At 35.4% G+C, this 17,052-nt stretch overlaps 1 protein-coding gene across 2 annotated transcripts; it reads left to right on the forward strand.

Moving 5' to 3' along the window:
• The first annotated feature begins 11,700 nt into the window (after positions 1-11,700).
• On the forward strand, positions 11,701-16,672 carry LOC107794392 (poly(A)-specific ribonuclease PARN-like). 2 transcript variants are annotated; one of them, XM_075244337.1, is made up of 8 exons: positions 11,701-12,276; positions 13,256-13,386; positions 13,603-13,791; positions 13,870-13,982; positions 14,297-14,410; positions 14,499-14,613; positions 14,705-14,920; positions 15,409-16,672. In XM_075244337.1, the coding sequence occupies exons 1-8, from the start codon at positions 11,942-11,944 to the stop codon at positions 16,059-16,061; spliced, it is 1,866 nt and encodes a 621-aa protein (XP_075100438.1). In that variant the 5' UTR covers positions 11,701-11,941; the 3' UTR covers positions 16,062-16,672. The 2 variants fall into 2 exon arrangements, with proteins under 2 accessions (XP_075100438.1, XP_075100439.1); XM_075244338.1 differs by having other exon boundaries at positions 15,412-16,672.
• The last annotated feature ends 380 nt before the right edge of the window (positions 16,673-17,052 follow it).

Genomic DNA, 17,052 nt, shown 5'->3' on the forward strand with positions numbered 1-17,052 from the left:
ATATTTTCTGTGAAGTTTGTTGACGGCGTATGTAATATAAAAAAGATCAAATTTTCATAATCTATATTCCTGTTTGCGTATTGGTTACCATTGATCTTTGGAATGTGTTGAAATTTTTGTATAGGAGGTTAAGTATTCACTATGATGCTTGCTTAATTTTGCTGGCTACTTTATTTTCTAATGCAAAACTTTCTTGATTGTTTTTGAACGATGTAAAGTTAATGATTTTGTCTATATTGCGATAGCATTCTCCCAATTCCTTGAATTAGATTATTGGAGTTTTCTTGCTTATTTTTCCTAAGCGCATACCACAATATATTACATTTTATGTTAATTACCTGATTACACTTTGCATCAATGTCTTCATTTTTATGTACACTTCTACTCAATTAACAACGGGCTTAATAGCGGCTCAAATAAATTTTGTTACTGAAATTAACAGCAAGTCAATGAATTGGAAGTTAAAGGTTCGTATTGTCAAGCTTTGGGAAAATCAGGATCGCAATAGTCTTGATAGCCCTTTTCAATTGAGATTATTCTGATCGATGAAAAGGTATTATTTTAAACTTTACGCGTACTTCTATTTTGCATTGTTTATATATGCATAAGTACATTATAGTTATATATAAAATAATTTTGTCATTTTGACTAATTGAGTATTATTGTAGGGCGACCGCGTTCACGCAAGTATTGGCAGGTCTTTTATCCAAAGGTTGAAACAACGAATTAAGGAAATGGGTACATCACGAAGAATTTCGTGGTTTGTCCAAATAATATGCAACTGAAGACTAAAGATCACAAGTTTAAGTTGATGTTCACGCAAAAGATCTTTGTTGATGAAATACAGGATCCACATTTCAACGTGTGTATCTTCATCAAATTTATAACCTATGAGCAGTTGTCAAATCCCCAAGAATTTGACACTATTGAGTTATTCGGTAATTAACTTTTTTCTCATTTTTTTTTCAGTTTCATTTTGCTTTTCGTTATTTGTTTTCTATCTTATAAGTTCTAAGTGATAACTAAATCAATCCTAATTACGGTACAAAAGATCAAAGTTTAAGTTTTATACTAAAGCTGAATGTATTGACTTTGTAATTAGATCCTTAAGCATTTAGGTGGGTGATTAGTTTTGTTTATTGTAGCTTTATTCTTCTTTCTTTCATCTGTTCTCTCTGTCCTTCTAATGAAATTTTAATAATGAAGTTATACTTAAATTCTTAGAATTCTCCAAAAGCTCTCTTTTTTCATGTGTGTATTATATTTTATGATAAAATAAAATAACAAAAGACTGTATTTATTTATGCTTGAGTAAACTTAAGTACCATGGAAGAAGAATCATAAGAGTAAATGCATATGATATCTTAGGCCAGATGCGCATAGTAATAAATTTTACCACATATTTTACATAAGTTGTTATATATACCTGAAAGGTAACTACTTGCTTTTGGTAAACAAATAAAAGTTATTGTAAAATTTAGGCGTCCTCTATCGAAAATAACAATCTGATTTCTGTCTTATAAGTAAATATAGATTTTCAGTTTCATTTAACATTCTTTAATCTATTTTCTGTCTTGTATGTTCGGTATACCAATTGCTATATCTTGGGTAGATATTGAAACTTATTAATTCTTTTACATTCTTCATTTATATTGTCTATAATGATTATCAATTTTGCACTTATTTCCTTGGGTCAATTTTATTTTAGATGTTATTGGTGAAATTGTGATCTATGCGGACATACAGACTATCAAACAAGATGATAGCATTCGTATGTTCGTGAACATTGGGATACAAGATAATGAATAAGTTCGCCATAATTAATTAAACAAAATAAATATTTCAACAATTCTTTATTTTGATTCTTGTGCTTAATCTTATAATAATTGTAGGAGTAATAACATTTTTGCAATATTTTGGGGAGACTTTGTGGAACAGATCAAGCCACATTTGAATGGATCTAATGATAAGCATGTTGTCGTTGTCATGCAGTTGATTACAGCACACCGATATCGAGATTATTAAATTGTCTACTTACTTTGGAATACAATGTCAGGAAAACTATGAAATGATCCAACCATCTTACTTTGGAATACAATGTCTGTCTACTTATAAAGAAATACATTCCTTCTCCGCATGAAGAGACATTCAAAGTATGTTTCTATAGTCAAGTTCTTCTCAATTTTCCTATTTGTGATTGAATTAAGTTTTAATTATGATACACATTTTTTTTATAGGATCCAGATTTCAATAAACAAAGTCAGTCATGAAGATAACGAAATCACGGTAATTTTATAACTCATTATTAATATTTTACATAATCCATTCTTTTAATTTGTAGGTTATAAAATAATAAAGCAATAAGAACTATATATTAACTACTGATTTTGTCAAGTTTTTATATTTTAAATATGTAGGATTCCGCTGAAGATCATGGGTTGACCGATATTGCAAATACACCTGCCAAGATAGGTATAACTAATCTTGCAGTAGTGGTTGAAGAAGATTCGAATGCACAATTATCAGGAAATAAGATCAAGAGAGTATTTAATAAGAAGAAGACAATATAAGCTTTTGCATATGTAACAGTTGGAGAATCCAAAAACTGTCTGATTAGTTACTTTATTAGTTTTATTAGTTATAAACAAGATGGTTGAATCATTTCATATTTTTCCTAATATTGAACTTTTCATGTTTAGTTAGTTTGGTAATTTCATTTATTATGGACAAAATATTTGAATCAGTTCATGGTTCTTTCAGATACTAAACTATTCCTTATCTAAATACATATGACGTTTCGTATATTTTTAAAACTCCATTGATTTTTTACTTAATTAGGCTTCTTGATGGTGTTGGTTATTTTTTTTACCCATTTCACTACTATGTTGGTTTTATATGTAGTCGATAAATTTTTCTCTATTATTGGTTGATATATGTATCCATTAAGCTATCTATAATTAATATGAGAGTAAAGGTTTGATGTGCGACAGACATGCTTGAATAGATGTGAGTGTGGAGCTATTTAATTATGTTGATAGATTTTTACATTAAACCATTGATAGCTTGCATCTTCCACCAGGGATGGATCATAAAGTTAGTTGAAGAAGATTTTAGCTATATGACTGAAGTACTTTCCATAAAGTGCAGCATCACTCTAAAAAAGTAAGGAAGAAATTTATTTTTTCATGGCAGGTATATTTTCTTAGGTCTAGTGAGAGCGTTGGAGTCGTGACAATCAATATTGATTTCAAGGTTACTGGATATAATTTGTACTTAGCAGTTGTCATTACTTGATAGGACCCTATTTTGTAAAACAACTTAGAGTTGAGATACTCTAAGTTGTCCATGACACCAAGTACGACTGCGATGGAAATAGGAGATTTTGTATCAAGACTTGGAATATGTTATGATGTATATGGGAGTACTCAATATGTTACTATTGATAAAAATAAAGCAGATGGGGGCATTTACAGAATTTATAGTAGTTGAGAAGGAATTAGTGGCAATGAAGCCAAAAAATATTTCATTTAAGGAAGCAACAATCTTGTGAGTGGAATATGACCAGGAGGGAGCCAGAACAGAACATGGAGAGGAAGGCAATTTGCAAGAAGTTACTCTGCGCTTCCTTGAATTTGGAATGTAAAATCTTTGCTAATTTAATTTATACTGAATAACATAAAGTAGTATTGTCAAATTAATTTCACCGTGTATATTTATGTGGAAACCAAGTACAACTAAAAAATCTAGCCATTGCATTTTCAAGAACAGGTAGCTTTGTAACTCCACTCCTCTCCCTTCTCTCATGTTTACCTACCCAGAAAACCTATAGAAATTACAACTGTTAGAAAAAATTTACAGATATTCTTTTCTTGAGCTATTCTTAAACAACAACATGAAAGCGATTTTAACCCCTCCCCCTAATTTCCTAAACCAAAAGGGGTAACAAATACCGCTATATTTTATATTTACTTTTCATATTTCATTTGAGGAAGCAACAATCTTGTCAGTGGCATATGATGGTGCAGAGTATGTTGAAGCAACATGAACATGGAATAATGGTGAACATATCAGATAAGAAAATTTCATGTTAAAAATCTCATGCTAATTGTAACCTTTTGAAAGTTTATTAAACAATAGGTGTTAATTTTTAATTTTTATTCTTATAAGTAAGTTAGAACGGCATTGATATAATTTCACTATTTAATTAAGGGTTTCTTGCTTTGAATATATATATAGCATATAAGGGATAAAATGAAAAGTCACATGAATAAATAGATTTGATGGCTAGCCAAAAAGAGTTATAGAGACTACCTGATCAAATTCTTCTTTTTGTTTTTTGTTTTAATTGTTTTGATTGCGGTCGATAAATTTAATCTGCAATATACATATATTTTTATTATCTGTCTCCACTCTTTTTTCTTTGAATCGATCCGTGCATCGCGCGGGTACGTATACTAATTTATCAACAAAAGCTTCATTGGACGTCATGAGAACCTACTTGCCAAATCCCAATTCCCCCCCCCCTCCCTTATCTTTTCCATATCCTACTCTTCATGAAAAAAACACCTCCAAAATTTGATTTTTGAATTTAATATTGATTAGTGTTTGGCTAGCTTATTGACATGCCCCAACCTATGGAGGCGTAGCTGGCACCAGGTGTCGCATTGGCTTGAGCAAACCACTCTGTAACTCATGATCGTTCGACGAACACTAAAACATACATAGTCCAACTTAGCTAAACTCTTTTTTTTGTAGCTACCATGGGCCAACATGGACATAACTCGTAATATATAACTATCGTACTCAAAACATGAATACACACGGGCCGTCAAGGCTTCTGACATATTGTACATAATGAACCTGTGTTTACAAAGTCTCTAAGAGTATCTGACATTGAAACATGGCCGGGACAGGTCCTCAGCCTACCCATAAGTCTGTAGCAAAACTCTAACATGACTTGTAGACACGACTTCACTCCAAATAAAGTGGAGTCTTACTGATCATTCGTTAAATGCTAACCTCGTCTACTATGAGGGCTCGCCAAGCTAATTACCTACACCTGCATGCATGAATGCAGCGTCTACAACAAAAAGGACGTCAGTAAGAATAGTGTACCGAGTACATAAGGCAGAGCTGAAACATAACATTAAGCAAACATCAATAAGAGAGATATAAGAATCAGCCTAAACCTCCGAAGTGCCACTGAGGGCCAGGATATGCATACTTATTATACTTACATATTTAATGCCTCTCTTTGGGACTATTATCCATATCCTAACATGATTGCCCAACTGATCAGTGGTAACTGCCCGACTGACCGTAACTCTATGGTAAATACGTGTCTTCCCAACCAGTGGTAAATAACGATACATAATTTCCTGACCGGTGGTAACTGCCTGACCGACCATAGCTCGATGGTAAATACATCACTGCCTAACCGGTCATAGCTCAATGGTAAATGCATGACTACCCGACGATCATAGCTCGATGTAAATACATGAAGAGCCTTTTAGGATCATTAGTACATCTTATCGCATGCCTCAATAAGGACTTAGGAACATACCTAGACATGCTTTGGATTACATTTCACACAAGTGGATAACATAGACATCCTTAACTGCTAAGATAGAACCATTTATGGAATAAAGTTACATTTAAGTCTCATTATATGGATCATGACAAAAGAAGGAAGGATTAGCCTTAATATACCTTTGTTGATAACGACTCAATATACCCTGCCCGTAGTACTTCAACCTATATCAAGGTATTAGAAATATAGTTAATACCATGAAAGAACTCAAATCACATTTTTAAGGTAGTAGCTCTCTTACAGAGAATTGGGCAGTACTTCCCCTATGTTTCATCACTTCTCCAAATACAAAATAGCACCAAACAACAACATCAATGATATCAACAATATCAATAACTAATCCTATCTATTCATCCCTTCGACAGTGTAAGAGCAATTCTAACAATTCAAACAATAGTACAACGAGCGGCAAGTTAGGTTTATGATTAAACCACTATAGTTTTAAACTCCTTCTTCCTTCTAGAATTTATCAACAATATTAAGTGCCATATATTCAATCATCCCTAGAAATTTTCAGCCACAATACAACTTTAAAACGATCACATAACAGTCTCACAAGTTTAGCAACTAAATACTAATTTTTCAGATTACTAAAACACGCTTCAGACTTGTCTTTTCTTTCAAATCAAGAAACACAACCAACAGCACATAATAAAGCCTCTTCTCATATAAACCAGCAATAAATTCAACTTAAAAATAAGTTCACAACCAGCCAACAGTGATGCAACAACAAGCATCATACTACTCTTTTGAAACTCGCAAAGTTTTAGTCTTTACGATCGAGCTACATCTCGTAGAAGCTTAGATAAGAAAAAGAGAAACATTAACTTACCTTAGACTGAGTAGAACCCATGAAACCTAGTACCTCTTCATCCAAAATCAATCCCTCAATTCAGCTACAAGAAGGAGAAAGGAAAACTAGCAAGATGTCCGGATTTTTCGGCACTAGAATCACTTCATATCACCCGAAATTACCTAGATTTTGTATGGGATTTTTGGGGGAGAAGTTGCAGGGATTTTTACCCTAGATTTTGCTCAGGAGATTATGTGTAAAATTTGATAGAATAATTTCATATAAAGGGCCCCTTGGCCTCCCTTAATCTGTCCCTTTTTGGGAATTTATTTGGTCCCTTCATTTAAGCAAGTAGGTGACACACCTCTTGTCCCTTGCCAATTTGTGCAGTCTCGCAAAAATGAGAATATCTTTCTACACCAATGTCATATTGACAAATGCTTTAACGAGTTGGAAACTACACTCATATACCTTCAATTTGGTGGGTGTATCACCTCGTAACTCCAATTATATTGGGAGAAAAGCTCATTGATATTAGTACAAAATTTCAGTAAAATTTATGAACGTAACTTGTGACGACTTTCGTCGACTTTTATTTCATAACTCGCTTGATTTCAAAACTTAACACACGACTATCATACGACTAAAATACCTCATAAAAATACTTTTTTATCATGTTAAGCACCCTACTCTCACCCAATGCACGGGTTATAACATTCCCAACTTGCCGACTTTCAGTAAAACTTATTTTCTTCAATTCGTTTAGCTTTTAAACCTTCCAACCCTCTTGATACTTGCTGATCATGATCTTAAATATTTGTAACCTCCAAGATAACATGATTAACTTACTTTATATACTTTCAAATAGGGTCTCATTTTCAAGTTTACATCAATCGATTTACGACATACTTTTACGTATGAAAACATGAGGTGTAACATCATTCCCCATTTGGAAAATTCATCCTCGAATGTTGCCTGATGCTTTTATCAGTATCATAACCTACAATTCTTGCAAATACTTTAATATTATCCTTGACATCTAGGCAACTGTTCTTTGAATTAATCCAAAGGTAAGAGCATCCCCCCTTTTAGGCCTCTTTCTCACACCACGACTTGTAGTCGTAATTCTTCCAATCTCGTAATTGTTTCTACCTTCTGTCTTGCAGCCTGTACCTTGTACACACGCCTACACGACTCTTATCTCCTTTTTCTCCAGCTTTTAGCCAATCTCTAGGCCTCACTTGCGAACATATACAGAACTAGACAAGTTGTTCCTCTGGGCATCGGTAGGTATAATGAAATTCTTTGTTTGGTACTTCGTCAAACTTATGACTATCACTATATTATATTTCATTGCCTCGGAACTTTTATCCATTGATTGTTGATTCACCTTAATTTTGATCTATAATCCACTAGTGATAACTTGAAACTTCTAATGTAATACATTCTCACTAGGGCTCACGTCTCGTCGGCTAACATCTGAAGTTATTTTGTTGATCCATCTTAGGGACGATACTATACTTTAGTAACCGTATTTCATAGCATCTCAATGTGTTTCATCTTATGAGAGGTATTCTAGTCCAGTACAATTCATAAAATCCTTTCTCGTTGAATCATTACTTCAATCGAAGGATATATCCCTAAACATCATCCTCTTATCGTTTCACACTCACACTCATATTCTACTACCAGGGCAGCATTCCATCTCTTCTAAATGCTCCTAGTCTTAAACTCTTACCCATTCTCGTCACCTTCTCACTCACTTTTTCTTATCCTTACTCCTGTCTACCTAAAATCTTGTTTCTCTACCATACTTTAGCTAGCAACCTACATGTATCTATTCATATTACTCGCAACCTTCATTTAACTTGCTAGCACCATAGATTTTCTTATGTTATTCTGGAACCTCAAGCGAGATATCACGTTGCCTCTAATTCTTCTTTGATCTCATAGTCAGATCTCTCGGTACCTGAAACCATAGGCTGGAAAATGTGCTAGTGACGACACCACTATCATTTCTGGCTACTAAATCACGATGCTTGTAGCCCTCTATCTGAAGTCTGTACTATTCACAACTTTCTATACTAGAGTATCTCGTACCTTCTTCACTTTTACCTTACTTACCTTTAAATCTCACATCGTATCTTCTGTCGCTTTCATAACTTCCCTTCCGCATAAGTGGAATTTATATCCACACCTTAAAGCTCTACTGTAATACTTGCACCTCCGGTGTATATACAATATGGCGGAAGCTTCATACTAACTTTTTATGACTCGGCTTTATGGCACGATCAGAAAACGAAAGAAAAGTAATATTTCCTAAATGCCCTGTAACCTCTCAATTATAAGTGCGGTCGCAACATACCCATAAGTGAGACTCTACTTGACACGACTTTATAGACTCCCTAGGACACAACATGCTCTGATATCACTTTGTCACGCCATAACCTAGGGAGGCGTGGTTAGCACCCGGTGCTATATTGACCTGAGTGAACCACTTTGTAACTCATGATCGTTCGACGAACACTAGAACATACATAGGTTGACTTGGCTGAACTCATTATTTCTTTAACTATCATGGGCCAACATGGCCACAACTCGTAATGTATAACTGTAAGTAAGTAAATGTTGTATCAGTAAACTATCGTACTCAAAACATGAATATACACAGCCTTTCAAGGCCTCTGACATGTTGTACATAATGAACCCGTGTCTACAAAGACTCTAAGAGTATCTGATATCAAAACATAGTCAGGATAGGGCCCCAATCTACCCATAAGTTTGCAGCAAAATTCTGATATAATGACTTGTAGATACGGCTACACTCTGAATGAAGTGGAGTCTTACCGATCCTTCGCTGAATGCTAACCTCGTCTACTATGAGGGCTCGTCAAACTGATTACCTACACCTGCAAGTATGAATACAACGTCCACAACAAAAGATGTCAGTAAGACTAGTGTACTTAATATGTAAGGCAAAATTGAATATAACAATAAGCCAACATCAATGAGAGAGACATAAGAATCAACTTGAACCTCTGAAGTTCCACTTAGGGCTATAATATGCATATTGATTATACTTATATATTTAATGCCTATCTTTGGGACTATTATCTATATCATAACATGACTACCCAACTAATCAGTGGTAACTTTCCAATTGACCGTAGCTCGGTGGTAAATACGTATCTTCCCAACCAGTGGTAAATAATGATACATAATCGCTGACTGTAGCTCGATGACAAATACTTAACTGCCCAATCGATCGTAGCTCGGTGGTAAATGCATGATTTCCCGATCGACCGTAGCTCGGTGTAAATGCATGAAAAGCCTTTTAGGATCATTCGGACATCTTTATCGTATGTCTCAAAAGGGACTGGGGAACATACCTAGACGTGCTTTGGATTACATTTCACAGGAGTAGATAACATAGATATCATTAACTACTAAGATAGAACTATTTATGGAATAACATTACATTTAAATCTCATTACATGGATCATGCCAAAAGAAGGAAGGACTAGCCTTAACATACCTTTGTTGATAATGACTCAATATACACTGCCCATAGTACATCAACCTACATTAAGGTACTAGAACTATGTTTAATACCATGAAAGAACTCAAAACACATTTTTAAGTTAGTAGCTCTCATACAGAGAATTGGGCAACACTTCCCTTATATTTCCTCATTTCTTAAAATACAAAACAACACGAAACAACAACATCAACAATATCAACAACTAATCCTAGCCATCCAGCCCCTCAACAATGTAAGAATAATTCCAATAATTCAAATAATAGTACAACGAGCAACAAGCTAGATTTGTGATTAAACCACTATAGTTTTAAATTTCTTCTTCCTTCCATAATTTATCAACAACATTAACTACTACATATTTAATCATGCCTACTAATTTTCAGCCACAATACAACCTTAAAATGACCCCATAATAGTCCCACAAGTTTAACAAATCAAAACTGATTTTTTAGATTTCTAAACACGTTTTCGGCTTGTCTTTTCTTTCAAATCGAGCAACACAACCAACGGTATATAATTAAGCCTATTCTCATATAAAATATCCATAAATTCAACTTAAAAATAAGTTCAAAACCAGCCAATAGTGAAGCAACAACATACGACATACTACTTTTTCGAAACTCGCAAGTTTTAGTCTTTACGATCGAGCAACAACTCGTAGAAGCTTAGATAAGAGAAAGAGAAGCATAAACTTACCTTGGGCTGGGTAGAACCCACGAAACCTAGTCCCTTTTCATTCAAAACCAGTCCCCCAATGCAGCTACAAGAAGTAGAAAGGGAAACTAGCAAGATGTCCGGAATTTCGGCACTAGAATCACTTCGTATCACCCGAAATCACCTAGGGTTTCTGTGAGACTTTTGGGGGTATAGTGCAGGGGTTTTTTCCCTAGGTTTTGCTCAGTAGATTATGTTTAAAATTTGAGAAAATCAGCTCATATAAATGGCCCCTTTTCTGCCCTCAATCTGCCCCTTTTTGGGGATTTATTTGGTCTTTTCATTTAATCAAGTAGGTGTTGCACCTACTTGTCACCTACTAGTTTGCACAGTCTTGTGAAAACGCGAATATCTCTCTACTCCGATGTCGTATTGATGAACTCTTTAATACGTTGGAAACTAGACTTGTAGACCTTCAATTTGATGGGTGAATCACTCTGTAACTCTAATTATATTGGGTGAAAAGCTCATTGATATTAGACACAAATTTCAGTAAAATTTATGAACGTAACTTATGTCGACTTTTGTTTCATAACTCGCTTAACTTCAAAACTTAACACACGACTATCACACAACTAAAATACTTCATAACATCACCTTCTTATCTTGTTGAGAACCCTAGTCTCACCCCAACGTATGGTCTATAATATTCCCAACTTGCCAACTTTCGATAAAACTTATTTTCTTCGATTCGTTTAGCTTCTAAGCCTTCTAACCCTCTTGGTATTTGCTGATCATGATCTTAAATATTTGTAACCTCTAAGGTAACATGATTAACTTTTTTTATATACATTCAAAGAAGATCTTATTTCCGAGCATGCATTAATTGACTTACGACATGCTTTTACGTACAAAAAACATGGAGTGTAACATTAATGATCATGATTACCTTGATATAGTCTAAAAGGATAGATAATATGTCGATTTAATTGCAGGGCTAATAACCAAGATTGAACAAAAATGTGTGTGCTAAAATGTGACTGAATTTAAGAGGGAAGTGTTGTTTTCTAAACTTTAGAGCAAGTTGCAGCATATGACTTCCATTCACCGAAGTCTATCACTAATTCACTATCAGTCGGGTGCGTACATTACCAAAATTTCAAACCTCAAGGATCTACTTGTAATTTTTCCAAACCTCATGCAGTCCAAATGAATATTGTGAGCACTTTATAAAAACAACACTGGCCTTGGTGGCGCTCAGCCATCGTATCCCTCCGCCGTTCCCCGGAAAAGTCATCGGAGTACATCAGGACGGTAAACACTGGACAGCGAAAGGTAGAAACTAAGGCATTTTCATCTTTCAATGTTACAGAGGCGCTTATTTTGCACGAGGATTTCGAAAACCATCCTCCAATCAAACCCCGGACATAATCATAGCAAATGGAGTGTAAAGCAAGTTACCAAGTCCAGTTTCTCAGCGACATTAGAAGAGATAAGTACTTTCATCTCCGACTCTGATTTCATCGCCGTCTCATTGAAGAATACTGGGGCCTACTCTGCACCCTGGCAGCGTATTCTGCCAATTGACACCGCACACACCGCCTATCTCAAAGCCAAATATGCCGCCGAACGGTTTCAGGTCCTTCAGTTCGCCGTTTGCCCTTTCTCCATTAGAGGTTCCAAGCTCATCGTTCACCCGTGCGTTACTTTAAACTCACTTCTCTCTCTCTCTCTCTCTCTCTCTCTCTTTGGTGTAATTTTTAAATTTCAAATCGCAAGATTGTGCTTTTAATTAATTTTCTGTTCAATCAGTAGTAATGTGTTTTTAATTAATTCTCGCCTACATGTGTGATTATCTACTGAAGTAGTTACAGTTAAATGTTGGGGCACATTGGAAGAAGCATGCTTTTTCGCATGTGCCAGCTGGTCGTGATAGAAAAAGAAGATGAGGAAAGGGTATTGTGTAGATGCAATAGAATATGCAGTTTTCTTTATTAGATTTGCATCATTATTTTGAACTTTCAAACCCCAGAGTAATCTCACATTTGCTATTGATTCCGGGGACTCAAAAGGAGAAAGAAATGTGGCTGAAGGTATCTTACCGGAAGAAATAGGATAAAGAGTACTTTTTGGTTTAGAACTACAGATGGTATAGTGCTGAGATTTCGAAATATTGCTTCCTTTGTAGCCTAATAAACACCATTGGTACTTCTCATTGCTTGAGAACATAATTTGGAGTGTTAATAGTCTTTGTCTGCTCTTTACAGTTTGGATTTCTTTTTCTCAAACCCTTCAAAATCTTTTTGGCAATTTTGATGGTGGCACAGTGATATATCTACATAGGCATCAGATGTCCGTGATGGTGGCATCAATAGTTGTTTTATGGTGGCTCATAGAAACAACTTCACCCATTTTATAGATGTTTTTCTTCTTCTTTCCTTTCATTTTTAACTCTGGTTGACTATTATGCTTAACTTTGTTTCAACAACAAAAAAATAATTATGAAGAAAATGTTGTGTTCGCTCTTTCTCGTGTTAGTTAGGTGCTTGTGTAATTGAACAATTTTAGATGAAAAGTTAGTGGCTACACTTCTAATTTCTAACTTGAAGAATGATGATTTTGTCTGGAAAAAAAAACATGAAACTTGAATAACCAATGTTTTGTGCTTTTGGTGCAGATACAACTTTCATTTGTTCCCTCGTGATGAGTTAAAAATAGGGATGCCTTCTTATAGTTTCTCTTGTCAATCATCATATTTGACCTCTATGGCTCGACAAGGTTTTGATTTCAATGCCTGCATATATGATGGTAAGCTGAGCTAGACTGGTTTGAAATGTAATGCATCACTGACATGTTTTCGTTAAGTATTCATTTTGACTTTGAATCTTAACTGCTTTCATTGTTCTTTTTTTATTATAATAGATGTTACTGTTTTCTCCTGCATACCGTTTGCTGCCCCAGAGTAGCTTTTGACTGAAAGCTTGAATTAACCTTCCTGTCCCCCCACCTTTCTTGACCTGACAGGCATATCATATTTATCCAGATCGCAAGAATCAGCTGCAATAGATAGAATTGGAAATGCATCACATATTACCCGTAAAGTGCAATCTCCATCAGGGCATACAGTTGCTGATTCCGTATTTGCAGAAAGGATCAAATCTCGAGTTAAGCATTGGATAAGTTCTTGCAGAGACACCAACAAGAAGCCTGAAGGTGCGCAAAATGGTATAGATTATGTTTGTCAATCCAACTCTTCTCTGCTCTCTCATTTATACTCGTGACATCTTCCAGATGCTTTAATCAGTGCCTTGAGAAAAATTGTCTCGGGAGATGAAGTATATGGATCCAGACCATGCTTGAGCATAGATGTATGCAGTGAACGTCAAGTGCACCTTGTGTTGGAGGTTTCTATCTTGTCTCTTTTACCTTTTGAATTATTCTCTTGAATTTTGAAACCCCCCCCCCCCCCCCAAAAAAAAAAAAAAAAAAAAAACTAGAGATGCCAAGATTGACAACAATTGAAAGTTTAGACATAATCGAATTTGGATTATTGTAACCTAGGTAGGTTACAATAATCCAAATTCGATTATGTCTGAACACTGATGTTTTAAGATTTCAATTGTTGTCAATCATGAAGGTCCTGCATATTCCATTATATTGAATGAAAAATCACTTGATAGTTTAAACTGATATTTGTTGAACTTTTATATTGGGTCAGACACTGAAGGATTTTGTTGATGTCATACCTTTACTAACCCCAGCAAAGGGAGGGATGACAATGTCTATTCGAGTTGTTTTGACAAGTTCAGAAGAAGACAAAATTCTTTTACAGGTAATTAACTAGCTTACGGTCTTTGTTTGTAATGCTTGTTATTGTTAATGACTCATTTCCTCCTTTGGATATTGCTTTATACTCGCAGAAGGAACTTCAAAATGAGGAGAAGGAGCATAACAAGCGCATTCGTGGCTTTCGAGAGGTGATCGATTTGATTTCCGCTTCTCAGAAACCCGTTGTTGTCCACAACTCTCTTAATGGTCAATCTCTAAGTGGAAAATTTTGCTCATGTTAGAATTTGTGGCTCCCATACCTTTGTGATATTTATACATGTTGCATTTTATTCGGCAGATTTTACCTTTGTCCATTCCAAGTTCTTAGCTCCATTGCCACCAACGCTGGATGAATTCAAAAGTTCATTATGTGAGGTCTTCCCAAACGTACTTGATGTCACCCATCTTATGAAGGAAATCAGCCCTCTGAAAAAAGTGAACAATTTGCCTGCAAGTATCTCATATTTGAAACAAAGATTTTTTGCCCCTGTTGATATGGAGATATCTAACCAAGGTAATTTAGAACAATCATATTTCCACCTTTCTTTATAACAGGGAGATCGGTTTTATGGCCCGTTACAAGTGTTATTTTAGTTATATAGCCCTTTTCACGGGAGATTGATAGAAATTAACACAGGAGATTTGTAAATAAAATATATGTAGGATCATTTTTCTTCTATTCAAATTGTAACTGTTTATAGGAGATCATTTCCTCCGTTATAACGTGGTTATACTTATAAACACTTGCAGCATGTAGCCAGCGGGAAATGACAATATTCATGTGAAGGAAGTTTTCCTTCTTGCTAATTTATTACAACATTTTTATGTTAAAAACCTATCTATTCTAGATTCTCTCTCATCTCCCTCCACCCCTTCCCCAAAATTCTCTTTTAGTTATGTTGCTAATTGGACTCGACTATTTCTGGCTTTGCATGTAAAATTGCCATCGGTTTCTTTTTCAACTGTTTAGATCAATTCTAATCAGTGTTAAATTACTTACAGCAGCTGAGGCCACGGAAGTGAAGACTCTGGGACATGATGTTTTGAAGATAAGCGAATTGTTTGCGAAGCTGTACTCCATACTGAAAATTGCTCCAAAAGCTCCTGAAGCTGCTGAGGGCCATTTGCCTGATGCAATTGAATGCTACATAAACTTGTTTAACCCTTGCTTTGCCAGTTCTCATGGTCTTGCTGATGAAGGTGTTAGTGTGTGGACTGACAATACTAGAAAAATTAGTATTAAGAATCTGGTTTTCCTATGGGGATTCAGGGGTGGGACATCTGCAGGACAGCTGAAAAGCCTCCTATATGGTTCACATGAAGTTTTCCATAATGAATTTGATGTTAGGCTAGTGGATAAAAGCTGTGCTGTAGTTGTTTTTGGGAACCCTGGCTTTTCGGAAGTCCTGTTGCAGCTAATGGATTCTGGAGGTATCTGTACTAGTACCCTGAAGGAGATGCTGGCAGACGGCCTGACAGCCGCAGGTTATGAGGCATACCAAAAAGTCTGTGAGTTAGGTCTATGGGAAGCAGATTTGGCCAGTTCATTCGAAAGGGCTTTGGAAGAAAATGATAGCTTCTCAGAAGCTCACTCTCAGGAGCTTCCGGGGATATGTTGGAATAATGATGAAATGATTAACCTGGATGACCTTTAAGACGCTCCATATAGATCTGATTCATATCTAACATTACAAGAGCCAAGAAAGGCTGCTTTCTGGTCAGTGGCGAGTCGATATACTATGATCCTATAGATTTTGTTGGTGGCCCGTTTATTGCCATTGGGGATGTATGCAGGAATCAAATTCATAATTGATGCATCAAATGGGGAGAGTAGCTGCTGACATGGAACATTCAGCCATTGTATTTAAGTAAACAGGTATCCTAAGATTGATGGCATTTACTTCTTTCAAGCTGACAAAGCAGGGTGGTCATGTATTTTTTGGACGATGAGATGTGAGGATAGCTGAATGTTGGAGGATAATTCAGTAGAGTGGCATTATTTGGTGTAGCAAAGAATCTGTTTATTGGGTCGTCGTTTTCCTTTCCCACTTGCCAAGTTGTTCTTGCCAAGTTTCTTATCTGGTGGTGTATGTTTGAAGTTGTAGAGTTTGCAAACATTGAGTTTTTGCATGTGAAGCGAAAGTGTAATGAGATTACTTACATAATGTCTTTTTTTCAGTTGATGGCTAAGCAATTCATTCTGTTCAACATTTGTTAAATATAAAACTATGCTGATTATGATACTACTTTTTATCCTTTGCCTCTCTGTGCTTTAATGTTCCATTATACTTCCAGGGATGCCTATGCTACTTTTTACGCATGAAAAGACAGATGGGATTTTTAGTTTCAGTCCTCAAATATCAAACTAATAATCAAAAGATGTTCTCCAAATATGGAATGCAAAAAATTGAAAGTCTCTTTGGCACCCATTAAATGGTTCTTAGCACACATTGATCCTTCAGCATTTATCACTACAAATAAGTACCCAAGCAGTTTCCAAACTTCAAAGTCCTTTTTTCTCTTCTTTTCTTAAATCCTTTCCTATAAGCAAATAAGAAGATAATTGACATAAAATTTCACCACCCAAAAGCAAAAACAGAAGACAGATAAGACGAACATATTGATAAAGGTGTCCTCACATTGCAT

This window comes from Nicotiana tabacum, chromosome 22 (genome assembly GCF_000715075.1).
Source record: "Nicotiana tabacum cultivar K326 chromosome 22, ASM71507v2, whole genome shotgun sequence".
Taxonomy (NCBI): Eukaryota; Viridiplantae; Streptophyta; class Magnoliopsida; order Solanales; family Solanaceae; genus Nicotiana; species Nicotiana tabacum.

Coding starts and splice junctions, on each gene's coding strand:
- LOC107794392 (XM_075244337.1), top strand. CDS start 11,942: ATGTTACAGAGGCGCTTATTTTGCACGAGGATTTCGAAAACCATCCTC. Junction 12,277..13,255: donor TCCAAGCTCATCGTTCACCC/GTGCGTTACTTT, acceptor CTTTTGGTGCAG/ATACAACTTTCATTTGTTCC. Junction 13,792..13,869: donor CACCAACAAGAAGCCTGAAG/GTGCGCAAAATG, acceptor GACATCTTCCAG/ATGCTTTAATCAGTGCCTTG.